The 14,416-nt window shown below is 34.6% G+C and overlaps 1 protein-coding gene and 1 pseudogene across 2 annotated transcripts; one reads left to right on the forward strand and one right to left on the reverse strand.

Moving 5' to 3' along the window:
• The first annotated feature begins 464 nt into the window (after window positions 1–464).
• LOC100801558 (putative disease resistance protein RGA4) lies at window positions 465–4,467 on the forward strand (annotated as a pseudogene). The gene has a single exon (XR_001388786.3). The product of XR_001388786.3 is annotated as a putative disease resistance protein RGA4 (transcript).
• A 6,471-nt stretch (window positions 4,468–10,938) lies between these two features.
• LOC102659947 (uncharacterized) lies at window positions 10,939–13,463 on the reverse strand. The gene is made up of 2 exons (XM_014777053.3): window positions 12,235–13,463; window positions 10,939–12,152 (listed from the first exon to the last, which is right to left on the reverse strand). The coding sequence occupies exons 1-2, from the start codon at window positions 12,643–12,645 to the stop codon at window positions 11,487–11,489; spliced, it is 1,077 nt and encodes a 358-aa protein (XP_014632539.1). The 5' UTR covers window positions 12,646–13,463; the 3' UTR covers window positions 10,939–11,486.
• Between the last annotated feature and the right edge of the window lie 953 nt (window positions 13,464–14,416).

Consider the following 14,416-nt stretch of genomic DNA (forward strand, 5'->3'; position numbering starts at 1 on the left):
CATCACGTTAATTTAAATTGTTTAATTTGATTCTCAAATTTTTTTAGAAGATTTAATTTAATTCTTAAATTTTTAAAAGATTGAATTTAATTCTCAAATTTTATAAATAAATCAACTTAATTTTCAAATTATTTTAATTGGTTTAATATAATCATCTAAGTACTTGAAAATTTAAGATCGAATTAATTCATTTTCAAGAATGATCAAAATAAATTTTTTAAAAATTTGAGAACTTAATTAAACCATTTAAAATAATTTAAAAATCAAATTGATAATTAAGTCATTTAGATTAACAAATGGTTTATTTATTCATTTATTCTTTGAAAATCCACAGGACAGATATTTAAGAAGTAAGAATTTTTTTTTTTATCATGGTGTGTTGTCGGCAAGACTCAAAAGTTATTGGTTATTGCTATCATTAACATTTGTCGGCAAGACTGACCATTAAAAAAAAAATGTTCTCCATCCATAAAGAAAAGCCATCATTCATAAAATAGGTTATTGCTACTCATTTCATCAGAATATTGACCCTTCATTGCACTGCACTGAGTTGGCGTTAAGCCGCACTTCAAATCACTCATTTCCATTCATCCACTCCACTCTTCTTTCTCCTATGGCTGCAGAATTGGTTGGTGGTGCTCTTCTTTCGGCTTTCCTTCAGGTTGCGTTTGAGAAGCTTACTTCTCCTCAAGTTCTGGACTTCTTTCATGGAAGAAAACTCGATGAGAAGCTGCTGAGCAAGATGGAAATCAAGCTGCACTCCATCCAGGCTCTGGCTGATGATGCAGAACAAAAGCAGTTCAGAGATCCACATGTCAGAAACTGGCTTCTTAAGGTAAAAAATGTTGTGCTTGATGCCGAGGATGTCTTGGATGAGATACAATATGAAATCTCCAAATGCCAAGTGGAAGCTGAATCTGAATCTCAAACCTCTACAGGCTGTTCTTGCAAGGTACCAAATTTCTTCAAAACTTCTCATGCCAGTTCCTTTAACAAGGAAATTAAATCACGGATTGAACAAGTCCTTGACAGCCTAGAATTTCTCTCAAGCCAAAAGGGTGATCTAGGCTTGAAAAATGCTAGTGGTGTTGATTATGGATCTGGATCGGGTAGTGAAGTGTCACAAAAATTGCCATCTACATCTTTGCTGAGTGAAAGTGTTATTTATGGCAGAGATGATGACAAAGAAATGATCCTTAACTGGCTAAGATCTGACACTGAAGACTGTAACCAGCTCTCAGTACTTTCTATTGTAGGCATGGGCGGTGTGGGTAAGACCACGCTTGCCCAACATGTATATAATGACCCAAGGATAGAGGGTAAATTCGATATCAAAGCTTGGGTTTGTGTTTCAAATGAATTTGATGTTTTCAAGGTAACAAGAACAATTCTTGACACAATTACTAAATCAGTTGATGATAGTAGAGAGCTAGAAATGGTTCATGGAAGACTGAAAGAAAAATTGACAGGAAACAAATTCCTTCTTGTTTTGGATGACGTATGGAATGAAAACCGACATAAATGGGAAACTGTTCAGAGACCTCTTGATTGTGGGGCTCAAGGAAGTAGGATCCTTGTCACAACACGCAGTAAGAAAGTTGCTTCTACAATGCAGTCAAAAGAACATCACCTAGAGCAATTAGAAAAAGATCACTGTTGGCGGTTGTTTAATAAACATGCATTCCAAGATGATAATGCTCAATCAAATCCAGACTTTAAGGAGATTGGCATGAAGATAGTTGAAAAATGCAAGGGACTGCCTCTAGCCTTGAAAACAATTGGAAGTCTATTGCACAGAAAAACATCTATTTTAGAATGGGAAAGCATATTAAAAAGCAAGATATGGGAATTTTCAGAAGAGGACAGTGAAATTGTCCCTGCTTTAGCACTGAGCTATCACCACCTCCCTTCCCATCTCAAGAGATGTTTTGCTTACTGTGCCTTATTTCCCAAAGATTATGAGTTTGACAAGGAGTGTTTAATTCAGTTGTGGATGGCTGAAAATTTTCTACAATGTCATCAACAGAGTAAGAGTCCAGAAGAAGTTGGTGAACAGTACTTCAATGATCTATTATCAAGATCCTTCTTTCAACAATCAAGCATCAATGATCTATCACCAATATTTTTCTTAACAAGTTCTAGGATCAGAAACAAGACTTATTTTGTCATGCATGACCTTCTCAATGATTTGGCAAAGTATGTTGGTGGGGACATCTATTTCAGGTTGGAAGATGATCAAGCAAAAAGTATTCCAAAAACAGCTCGTCATTTTTCATTTGAAACCAACGACATCTATTGTTATGATGAGGAGCTTGGGAGTTTACATGATGTTGAAAGGTTTCGTACATTTATGCCAACAAGTAAGAGTATGGATTTTCTTTACTATAGTTGGTATTGCAAGATGTCAATACATCAATTGTTCTCCAAATTTAAGTTCTTACGGGTTTTATCTCTGCTTGGTTGTTCTGAACTTAAAGAGGTGCCTGACTCAGTAGGAAATCTAAAACATCTACATTCGTTAGACCTATCCAATACAAACATAAAAAAACTACCTGAATCAACATGTTCACTCTACAACTTGCAAATACTGAAGCTGAATGGTTGTTCACATATGAAGGAATTTCCCACAAATTTCCATAAACTCACCAATTTGCGTCGCCTTGAATTAATAAAAACTGAAGTGAGAAAGGTGCCCGAGCAGTTGGGAAAACTGAAGAATCTTCATGTATTGATGAGTTCATTTGATGTTGGCAAAAGTAGGGAGTTTGGTATTCATCAGCTAGGAGAACTCAATCTTCATGGAAGGATATCAATTGGGGAGCTACAGAACATTGAGAATCCCTCGGATGCATTGGCAGTGGATTTGAAAAACAAAATACACCTTGTGGAGATAGACTTAAAATGGGTTAGGGACCAGAACCCCGATGATTCAATTAAAGAAAGGGATGAAATTGTAATTCAGAATCTACAACCTTCCAAACACTTGGAGAAGTTGTCAATTGGACACTATGGTGGTACAAAATTTCCATCTTGGCTATCTGATAATTCATTATCAAATGTGGTGTCTTTAAGGTTGACCGACTGTAAATATTGCCTGTGTTTGCCTCGCTTTGGACTTTTGCCATTTCTGAAGGATCTGGTGATTAAAAGGCTTGATGGGATAGTGAGTATTGATGCTGATTTTTATGGGAATAACTCTTCTTCATTTACATCTTTGGAAACGTTGAAGTTCTCCGCCATGAAAGAATGGGAAAAATGGGAATGTCAAGCCGTTACAGGTGCTTTTCCTCGTCTTCAACGTCTTTCTATTAAGAGATGTCCCAAGCTGAAAGGGCACCTGCCAGAGTAACTTCTTCATTTAAAGAGACTAGATATTGAACACTGTGAACAACTTGTGGCTTCTTCTCCCATCGCTACAGAAATTCGTGAATTAAATTTAAAGGAGTGTGGAAAGCTGCAATTTGATTTTCATCCAACTACTTTGAAAAAGCTCACCATCTGCGGATACATCATGGAAGCATCAATGCTGGAAAGGATAGGACACATCACATTTGTTACTTCTCTGGAGTACTTGTATATTTATAATTGCCTGAATATGAATATTCCAATGACTGGTTGCTACAATTTCCTTGTATCATTGAGTATCATCAATGGCTGGACTCTCTAACAACCTTTCCACTAGATTTCTTCCCAAAGCTAGAGTACCTTTTTCTCCGGGGGTGTCGTAATCTACATGTGATTTCACAGGGACTTGCTCATAATCATCTCAAGGATCTTGTAATCAGTGAGTGCGCTCAATTTGAAGCATTACTTGAACGCATGCACGCCCTCCTTCCATATCTTGATGTGATACAGATAGATGATTGTCCAAAATTTGAGTCGTTTCCTAACCGAGGTTTGCCATCAAATCTAAAAAAGATGTATATTGATAAGTGCTCCAAACTTATCATGTCTCTAAAAGAAGCTTTGGGAGGCAATCTCTCTCTGGAAACCTTGGGTATTGGACTCGACATGGAGTCTTTCCCTGATGAAGGTTTGCTGCCACTTTCTCTTACATCTCTATGCATCTATAATAGTCTAAATCTTAAAAGGCTGGATTACAAGGGTATCTGCAACCTTTCCTCTCTCAAGGAATTGATTCTTTTTGACTGCCCAAGCCTCCAATGCTTACCAGAGGAGGGTCTGCCCAAATCCATTTCAACTCTTAAAATCTTGGGCAACTGTCCGTTGCTCAAAGAGCGCTGCCAAAAACCAGAAGGCGAAGACTGGGGAAAGATTGCTCACATTAGGTTTATTTATGTGGGTAGTCATTTAGTATTGTAGGGTTCTCTTGTGCTTCTTCGAGGATCTAGGAAATCACTGATTAATTATTTTCCAAACTTATTTCTTTGTGGTTGTAGCAGCCAGAGTTATTATATATTATGTGCAACGTATTTCAAAGTTGAATTTTATTCCAATTTTTTGCAAGAAATGATTTGTGTTATTGGTAACTAGAGATCATGGTATGTATGATTTTTTAAAGTGGTTTGATACTCCATGCAAGGTCATAGCTTTTAATTGAAGCTATGCCTTTAATTGCCACTGTTATTATTTGTTTCTTGGCTTAGTTGTTCATTGGTGAAACGAATATGCATAAGCCAAACAACTTTTTTATAAATTAGTGGAAAACATCATTTTAATGTAGCAACAACTTGGGAATTAAGCTGCAGGTGAGAATGCAAGTTAACATGGAACTAAGAATTTCAACAAGATCTAAGTTTTTTACTGTCTTATTAATTTTGCATGCTATTCCTGTACTGGTTAGGAATTTGTTACTTCTTCAATATTGTACAAGGACAATAATCCTTATGATTTCTGATGCTTGATGAAACATAGGGCAGATTGCTTTTTCTTTTGTTGCGCATGACAAATTTGAATGCCGTATATGATTGAGTGACTGCTATTTTGAATACTGTTTTCCTTTTAGTTTAGTATCTTAAAATATTTGGCCTTTTTGGTTATAATGTGATAAATACATGAAAGTCTGTTGGATATTAATTTTCCAATCTTTATATAGGGTTGGTTGACTGGCAGATGCTATACAAGGATCTAGATACTCTAAAGGGCAGCATGTGTGTCAATATGTAAAATTTGTCTGCTATATAGAAAAACAGAACATGGAACACAGAAATTAAATTTGTGCAGAAAATGGTACACAGAAATGGTACATAGAAAATTTGTGCTGAAACACAAATTAAAACCGATCCATGAGAACATGGTACACACTTCACAGTATCCATGTTTGCAGGTTACATATGTTAGTTTTACATAAGAGCTTCCTATGCTTCCAAATATTGGTTACATATCTTAGTCTTACATCTACACTTCCCGTGCTTCCAAATTCAGCATGTCACATGTGCCACAGATTCACTCACTAATATCCTTGTAGTTGATATTCTGTAACTGCCTTTGCCATCAAACCACTACCTTTGCCCACCATAAGATAACAACCTCTTTCTTCTCTACACATGACAATAACTGCTCAATCAGGCAAATTCACGAGCACCTGTTGGGCTAATTTTATTTTTCTTTTTGACTAAATGAATCGATGTAAATGCCATCACCCCCTTACGCATCAAGCTACTAAAATTTTCAGATTGATGGAGAACTGGATGAAATCCCCCAATGGCATGTATAGCAGAATCTTGTTTTAGTGAGGGAGCACAAAGCACTACCACATGAAATACAGGGTGAATTGAATGTTTAAGATTAAGTTTTTTTAGTTTTACTTAGTAAAAAATGTACTGCCAAATGTTATTGATATTAAAGGAGCAGATTGGGTATTTCGTTCTTCTAGTGTTTTTTTATTTTTATGAAAACCCATTTATATTGATAATACTTATCACTGCATGTTTCATGTTTCGTAGACATTTTAGATCAGCCCACCAAAAAAACAAGGTAAGTCCTTAATTATTTTAAACTCGTATGAGATGGCATCATAGATAAAGGTTATTATGGTCATCATGTAGTTTAAAAAAAATCACAGTAACATTTGGAGACATGTGAAGGAAAACTGCTTGTTCCATAGTTCCTATCAAGGAGGTGTATGCTGCCACTAACCATCTGAATGTAATGAATACCATTTGTTTGATTCATTATGCAAATTAATAAGCTTTAGGTGCTAAATAATATACAATGTTTTCATGATAAAAGCCTCTGTTGACCATCGGAACAAGATTTCCAAAGGGTGCCTCTGGAAATGCAGTCCTTGCATTCATGAACCTGAACTGTGAGATGAAGATCGAAGATCAAAGATCGGATGGTTCATGTCTCGAATACTTAATTTAAATTAGATTGGTGGAGATAAAATATAATTGGTCTGATCTTCATACAATGGTTGCGATTAGCCAAATGCCTGAATATGGGAAAATTCCCTGACTGCCGTGAATCCCAATCCCTCTAATTAAATAAGCTTTAGAATGCAGCACTGAACTAAAAAATTTCTTGGGTCATTTATATACAATCTAGTAAGTAATGCACCAAAGTTCCAATTTTTGCATCAAAGGACAGAGCTGATAGCACAAAAACTAAATGGCAAAAAAATACAACCAAATCTTAACACTGAGTTTTATCAATGGAGGAGGTGTCAATAAATAAAGTTGGCTCCTATAATAAAATGTTTCATTTATCACAGGGCATGTTGTTTTTTTGTAGTTACTGATATAATGCGTCCACTTTTACTGGTCGACTCATTGTTGCAGTCTCTAAGGCTTCGTGCCTATAGTCAGAATGAATACTTATATTCAAAGCATTTTAGGGATTAAAAACGAAGTAAAAATATTTTATAAGAACTAAAATGAAAAAAAATATTTGTAAAGACAAAAATGAAAAAAAATACATATTATATTATAGAGACCAAAAATACATTTAACTATTTAAGCCAAAAAATATAGTCAAATTTGTCTTTGATTATTAAGTAATAAATTAATCTTTGAAAGATGAAAACATAAATTTAATATAATGGTTAACTATTAAATTTAATGATTGATTTTCTTAAAATCTCATTGTTAACAATTAAATTTCAAAAAAAAAAATGATTCATGAAAATTTATTATTAAAATAACTTGATCATTCTTTTACACAGACACACACATATATATATATATACATCTTGCTCATCTTTCAAATATTTTAGATAATACTTTAAATAAAAAAAAGTATTTTGAACAATGAAAAAAATACTATCTAAAACATCTTAAAAATGAAAAATAAAATAAATATATTTTACAAAAGACTAAAATAAAAAAATACTAAATTTTAAAAGAAAAATATATTTAAGCCTGTACATAGTGAGAAGGGGAGGATAATTTTGGAGAGGATGAGGAGTAAATAAGATTTACTCTTAAGAGTATATATCCCATGATTGTCGTCACTCATGTCCTTTGGTCATTCACTCGATCCACTTCATATAATTTTCTCCACATTGTGTACCATTACTTACGGTCATGGCTACATGGCAACAGCAACATCGTTCGATATTTTTCACATTAGTGGCAGTGGCACCGCTAGTGGCAAAATCACCAAATTGGGTCCCTTTTACAAATTAATTACCAAAATGGGTCTGTTTTATTTTTATTTACCAAGGGGGTCTGTTATTTTACTACAAAGCGCCTACCTGAGGAGCGCGTTCCACCAGAACGCGACACGTGGCTTGTCTGGACATGGCGATGTGACAGGGGTGGTCGTGCCTGCCTGCCAGGCGCTACCAGTCGTGCCTACCTGCCAGGCGCTACCAGTCGTGCCTACCTGCCAGGCGCGACCACTAGTGGTAGCCTGGCAGGCACTTCCACTAGTGGTGGGGCCCCTGGCACGTCCCTGTTCCCTATAAAACCATCTGCCCTCCGTTTCATTTTCACACAAACACAAAATCAAGCTCATTTGGAAACCTTGAAGCTGAGTTGAAACGTACCGGTTAGAAATTTTGTTCAAAACTAGTAAATATTTTTTATCTTCAATACATTATAGCATTAATTAATATTTATTTTGGTGATGATAATAATGATTATATTTTGTAGGTGCATAAACAAATTGACATGAACTATAAAATGAAATAGTAATTTTGTTTATATTTTTTGTGTGATAATTAGTAATTTTTGGTAACTTAATAATTTATTTTTTGGTTATAATTATGATATATTTGTTTGTTGATGACAATAATTATTTATTGTAGTAGTTTTTATGTCTAGCACATTATTATTATTATTAGTTAAGCTCATAATTATTGATGTTGTTGGTATATTTTTTTAATAGCCAAAATTTATACATAGACATTAAAAATAAATGCCGATTGTTTTGCGTCATTCGTGTGCGAAGTAGGAAATTGTTGTGACAGTAATTTCATTTATTTAGAGTAATTTGTTGTTGTTAATTTATTTTAGGTTAATAATTTATGTTATGTTAATATATTTTTTATATTATTGTTTGTTGACGACATTAATTATTTATTGTAGGTATATTTTTGAAAAATGAATTCAATTATTACACTCGTCTATTTAAATGGTAAGATGTATGAAACTGATGATGGTATCACATTTGAAGGCCCTAAAAAAGCTATTCAAATAAAGCGTGGTATTAGTTTTGAGAGTTTAAAAAAAAGGATACACGACAAGGTAAAATTACAAAAACATGAAAGTATATCTACTATCACTTGTAGATTTTTAGTTGCAGGTAAATATATTGCACTGCAAATTTGTGACGATGAAGATGTTGAAATAATGATTCAAAGTTTTGAACAACAACAAGAAATGTCTGTCATAGAATTATGTGTTGAAGTTGATGTTGCGGGTGCTTCTGCAATTAATTTGACAAATTCATTGTTATCATGCGGAAATAATATGTCTCACAATGAATCGGGTAGTGCAACAGTTGGAACAAATTCAGAAGAAGATTTTGATGATGATGATTATTTAATATCTAATTCATACGCTGAGGACTCACTAGATGAGGATGAGGATATTAATGAAATGTCTGACACAGATGATGAAGCTGCCCGTTTGATCGAACCACTTACAGTTGTGCAATCGGGAGAAGGTATATTTATTGTTATATATAAATAAATATTATAATATTTAAATAATTCTCTACACTTGAATTATAAATTTTTGGTATATTGTTTTTGTAGGTGGAAGTCAGACTCCATTTTGGGATTCTGCTTCTCACTATAGTAATATTAATTGGAGTTATCCTGACCAAGAAGAAATTTGCGGTTTAGATATGGAATCAAATTTTAATATGGGTCAAGAATTATATGTTGGTATGGAATTTGATACCAAAAGCGCAGTAAAAAATGCATTACAACAATATGTAATGAAAGTGCATCAAAGTTTCAAAGTTGTTGAATCTAAATCGCAGAAATATGTCGTCTGTTGTGGAAATAAAAGCGATGACATCCCATGCCCTTTTTATATGAGGGCAATTTTATCAAAAAAAACTGATACATGGAAAGTTACGCAATGGGGAGGACCACACAGTTGCTTGAATATGAGTATAACTCAAGACCATGATAAATTGGATTCTGATTTGATTGCCACTTGTGTACTAGGTATGATTATAAATTTTCATTCTTATTTATCCTTTTTTTGTGTTTGTTGGTGTGGTGTACAATAATTTTTCGTACTTATTTTTATAGGGATGATCAAAGAAGATCCGTCACTCAAGATTTCTTTGATTCAAGAGAGGATCAATGGAATGTTTAATTACAACATTTCGTACAGGAAAGCGTGGAAGGCAAAGCAAAAGGCAATAACAATTGAATATGGCGACTGGGATGAGTCTTATGTCGTTCTTCCGTCATGGCTGAAACACATGCAAAATCATTCGCCAGGATCGTATTATCAAATTTGTGATGATGATTTTGTTGTTGGCAATACTGTCAGCCGTGAACACCGACAGTTCCATCGAGTCTTTTGGACCTTCAGTCAATGCAAAGAGGCTTTTAAATATTGCAAACCAGTCATACAAGTTGATGGTACATTCATGTATGGGAAGTATCGCGGTACGCTGTTAATTGCAACAACACAAGATGGAAATAGTCATGTTCTTGAGGGGGAAACATTAACAGCGTGGTCATGGTTTTTGGCACACTTGCGTGAACATGTCACAGATAAAGATGGTATCTGTCTCATTTCTGATCGTCATGCAAGTATAAAGGCAGCTGTTGCGAATGAAGCACTTGGGTGGCAACCTCCTCATGCGTATCATGTGTATTGCGTGCGCCACATTGCAAGTAATTTTAATCACAAATTTAAGAATGGGAAACAAAAAGAAATGTTAAAAAAATTAGGTAACATTTCATATCTAACATATATTATTTCATATATAACATATATGTTATTTGTTATGCAAATTTGACTAATGTGGATAATTTATTATGTGCAGGATACACCCCGTGTAAGCATATTTTTGATAGAAATTTTGATAAATTTTGTGAGCTGAGTCCCCCAGTAAAAGCATGGATTGGGAAGATTTCAAAAGAAAAATGGACAATGGCATATGACAAAGAAGGCCGTAGATACGGTCATATGACAACCAATCTATCCGAATGTGTAAATAAAGTTTTTAAGGGATGTTGCAATGTACCAATAACTGCCCTTGTGAAGTCAACATACAGCAGGTGTCGAAAGTATTTTGTTGATCGTGGTCGTCAAGCACAAAGGGAAATACGCGATGGTCAAATATATTGCTCACACGTCATGAAAAAACTTCGGGAAAATCAAGAAAAGGCTTGTTCTCACATTGTTCGGACATATGATATTCAGAGAACAATATTTGAGGTTGAGGAGGCTTTCGACCCTATGACTCAACGAGGTGGACATAAATGGACAGTTAACTTGAATGAGCGCTACTGTCAATGTGGACAATTTACTACTTACCACTATCCGTGCTCTCATATCATCAACTTCTATCAATATATAGATGTTGTGTACACAAATGACTACATATTACGTGCTTACTCCGCACAATGGTGGCCTCTTGGGAATGACGATGCGATTGTCCCATCTGATGACCCGTGGACACTTGTGCCTGATCCAAGTTTTATTCGTGACAAAAAAGGAAGGCCAAGATCAACTCGATTAAGAAATGAAATGGATTGGAGGGAGCCATCGCAAAGTCGCTACAAGTGTGGCAGATGTGGGACAGTAGGACACAACCGGCGTAATTGTCCATTGCAATCTCAACAAGGCAGTTGTTGATGTCATGTATTAGATCATATGATAATGAAATGTTTACTTCTTTTTTTGTTATTCTTAAACACATTTATGTGTCAGTGACATTATCGTAATTTATTTTAAAAGCATTGCACGATAAGATTGAACGTTAAAGTAACAATAATATAAAATTAACATGAAAACAATATTTGAAAGTACATGACATTGTTAAAACATGAAGAAAAAAAAAACAATACAAAGTACATGGAAAAAAACAATACAATGTAAACCCATTATTAATCAATCATGACTATGTCTGTGATGCCGCGACGATGTCCCACATGGCCGATCCCAATTCCTAGCTGCCCTATCAGGGTTTCTTCTTCTAAGATTCCCCCTTTCATCCACTTCGTCAGCCTCGGCAGAGAAATCATGACGTAAATCGACCCCCAATAAGTCATTCATGTCGGGTATATTTCCAGGTACATTCCACGGACCACCAAGTGGAGCATTTGGGGTCGGTAGTTCATTATTTTGGGTGAATGAAGGAGTCCCCCCTGAAGGAGGAGAGGATCCAAATATGCCTGTCATACTGTACCCTGGTTGGAAATCATGTGGGTATGAATACATCGGCGCCATCTGCGATGGTTCTTGGGTGAATACCGGCGGTGTGTAATACATTCCATGTTCTCGTTCTGGCATCGGAGGCAAACTGTACGGTGCTGCATCCACAGTTTGCCGACGTCGCCCTAAGCCTCGAGTCTCCACACTTCGCTGTAGTATATTAAACTGCTGATGTTCAAATTGTGGCTGAGAAGGGGGAGCATCTTGATGTGCCTCAAGTATCCTATCCTCTTCTTCAGATATAAGAGTGATCTTCTCGATACATGGCAGTAAATCATCAAAAGTACAAACCCTTCTCCCAACAGGCGACACCATAAAATGTAGTGTTTCCGCGATTTCACCCTGCATAAAAAAATAAAAGAATAGTTATTAAAATAATCTTCAACGCAACATTATTTTCTAAATTATAATGAACAATTTATACCAATAGTCCTCTTCTTGCATGTTTTGGGTCGACATAAACTTTTGTCTTACGCCTGTACCACCTCATATATTCAGAGTTCAGACTAAGGGTCCCTGTTTGTGGCGGCGTTTGTTCTACTCTCCTTTCATAGCGACTATTCCATTCATTAAGCGCGGGTTGCATTAGTCGCATCCAATTTCTTCCTTCTTTTCCCTTTAAGGTCAAGTCATGTATGTTTTCGGGTTGCATTACTGGGCCCGGAATAGGTTGTTGCATTCCAAACTGTCGCATGACTCTATCCGGCTGGTGCCATTCCACTTTTTGAAAACAAATAAGTGGTACGATACATGTCCATAATACAGACCCAATAAAACAAACTTGACTCAAATTCATTTCCACATGTCCAGCATAAGGGACCCAAACAAACTGCATATAAAAGTTAAATTTAATAAATTAAGTAACAATTAGAACATCATTTAATAAACAAATGTCAAAATTATTACCTCGTCGCGTTTCATGACATCTAATTTACGACGAAACTCAAGTAAATTGTCATTGCCTATGTGATGCAATTCACCTCCTAACCATCTTCACAAAAAAACAAATAACAAAATAAGATGTTACGTATAATAATGATTAACATCAAGCAACCATATTTATTAATTATCAATTCAAAATATTAAAGGAAAGTATACCTGTAAGCAAGTGGCGCGTTTTGTTGTTGTGGAGGAATAACTGACGGGGCTAACGTTGGGCATCGTTCCCATGCCCATAACTGAATCAAGAGAGTGAAACCGCCTATTGATTTAGCATGATAGTCTGTTGCGATGCACATCTCTCTAAAGGTTACCCAGAAGAGCAGCTCCCCATGCATAAGTGCTGCACTCTCTAAGGTCTCTCAAAAATTGCAAATATCTTATTGGCACCCTTTTGCTGCTTTTATCAACAAACATCACGCCTCCTATGAATCTTAAGATCCAAGCTCGAGCAAATCTTTCAAGCCCTTGTTGGTTGCCTATGAAATCATTAATATTTGCAAATTGAGAAGTCAGCCAACTCAATAAAAGTGAGTTCCCGTCAACTGCATCATCGTCAGGCATGACACCCAATAATTCATGGCACAACTCAAACCAATCAATATTTGTATTGCCGGTTAAAGGTCTTCCATCAACAGAAATACCAAGTAGCACAGAAACATCTTGAAGTGTAATAGTTGCCTCGCCACACTTCAAATGAAATGTATGTGTTTCTGGCCTCCACCTTTCAATAAAAGCATTAACTAATGCTCCATTTATCTTCAATTGCGCCAATTTCATTATCGGGTACAAACCCGAAACTTGTAATAAAGGAATAATTTCCTCGGGCGGTGCTTCTCTATGATTATACAGTGGTGTAGCTCGTCGAATTTTTAATGTCCTTTGATTAGCACCATTCCAAATATGTTGTGATATATGGTTTTTTTGCATCCACAGTAAATCATCCTCTAATGGTCCAGATGCCACGTCATAATGATTAGATGATGACGAACTTGCCATATTAAAACTCCTGTATAACAAGAAAAAAAATTAATAATCACACATATCATAAATAATTAATAATAAATTACAATATATTTAAATACATTTTAAATACGTACGCAAACAATATTCTAAAAAAATACATAATTTAAATTTTAGAAATGAACACATAATTTAAGTAAATGAATTATAATGACACACACATATATATATATATATAGCAGCAATTTCAGCAATTTTTTTTCTTAATTTTAACTTTTTATTTTAAAAGTTATTAATTATAATTTAGAGTTTATTTTTAATTTTAAACTATTGATATATTGTATCAAACTCAATATGCCTTTCTTTTTTAAATACGCTCAATAGCAATATTCTAGTAATATTTATTATTAATTTTAATTAAAATTATATTCTACAAACTAAAATTATCAACCCAACAACAACAAAGTCTTACAATTGCAAATAACATCAATTATAACTAATATAATTAAATATTAACAAAAATAATAATATAATATTTAAATAACAATATTATTATCTATAATTATCTTCAACAATAATTAACAATTTTATATTATTATAAAATCAAAAAACAAAACACTAAAAATATATATCAATTTAAACTTCCTATTTATCAAAAAAAATATATAACAAAGCATTAAAAATATAACACACTATCAAACTAA

Source organism: Glycine max, chromosome 6, assembly GCF_000004515.6.
Source record: "Glycine max cultivar Williams 82 chromosome 6, Glycine_max_v4.0, whole genome shotgun sequence".
Taxonomy (NCBI): domain Eukaryota; kingdom Viridiplantae; phylum Streptophyta; class Magnoliopsida; order Fabales; family Fabaceae; genus Glycine; species Glycine max.

Excerpts from the sequence above, each read along its gene's own strand:
- LOC102659947 (XM_014777053.3), bottom strand. The coding sequence starts at position 12,645 with ATGCAGTTTGTTTGGGTCCCTTATGCTGGACATGTGGAAATGAATTTG. Across the intron at positions 12,153-12,234 it reads ATGCAAGAAGAGGACTATTG|GGTGAAATCGCGGAAACACT; the intron begins GTATAAATTGTT and ends TTTTTTATGCAG.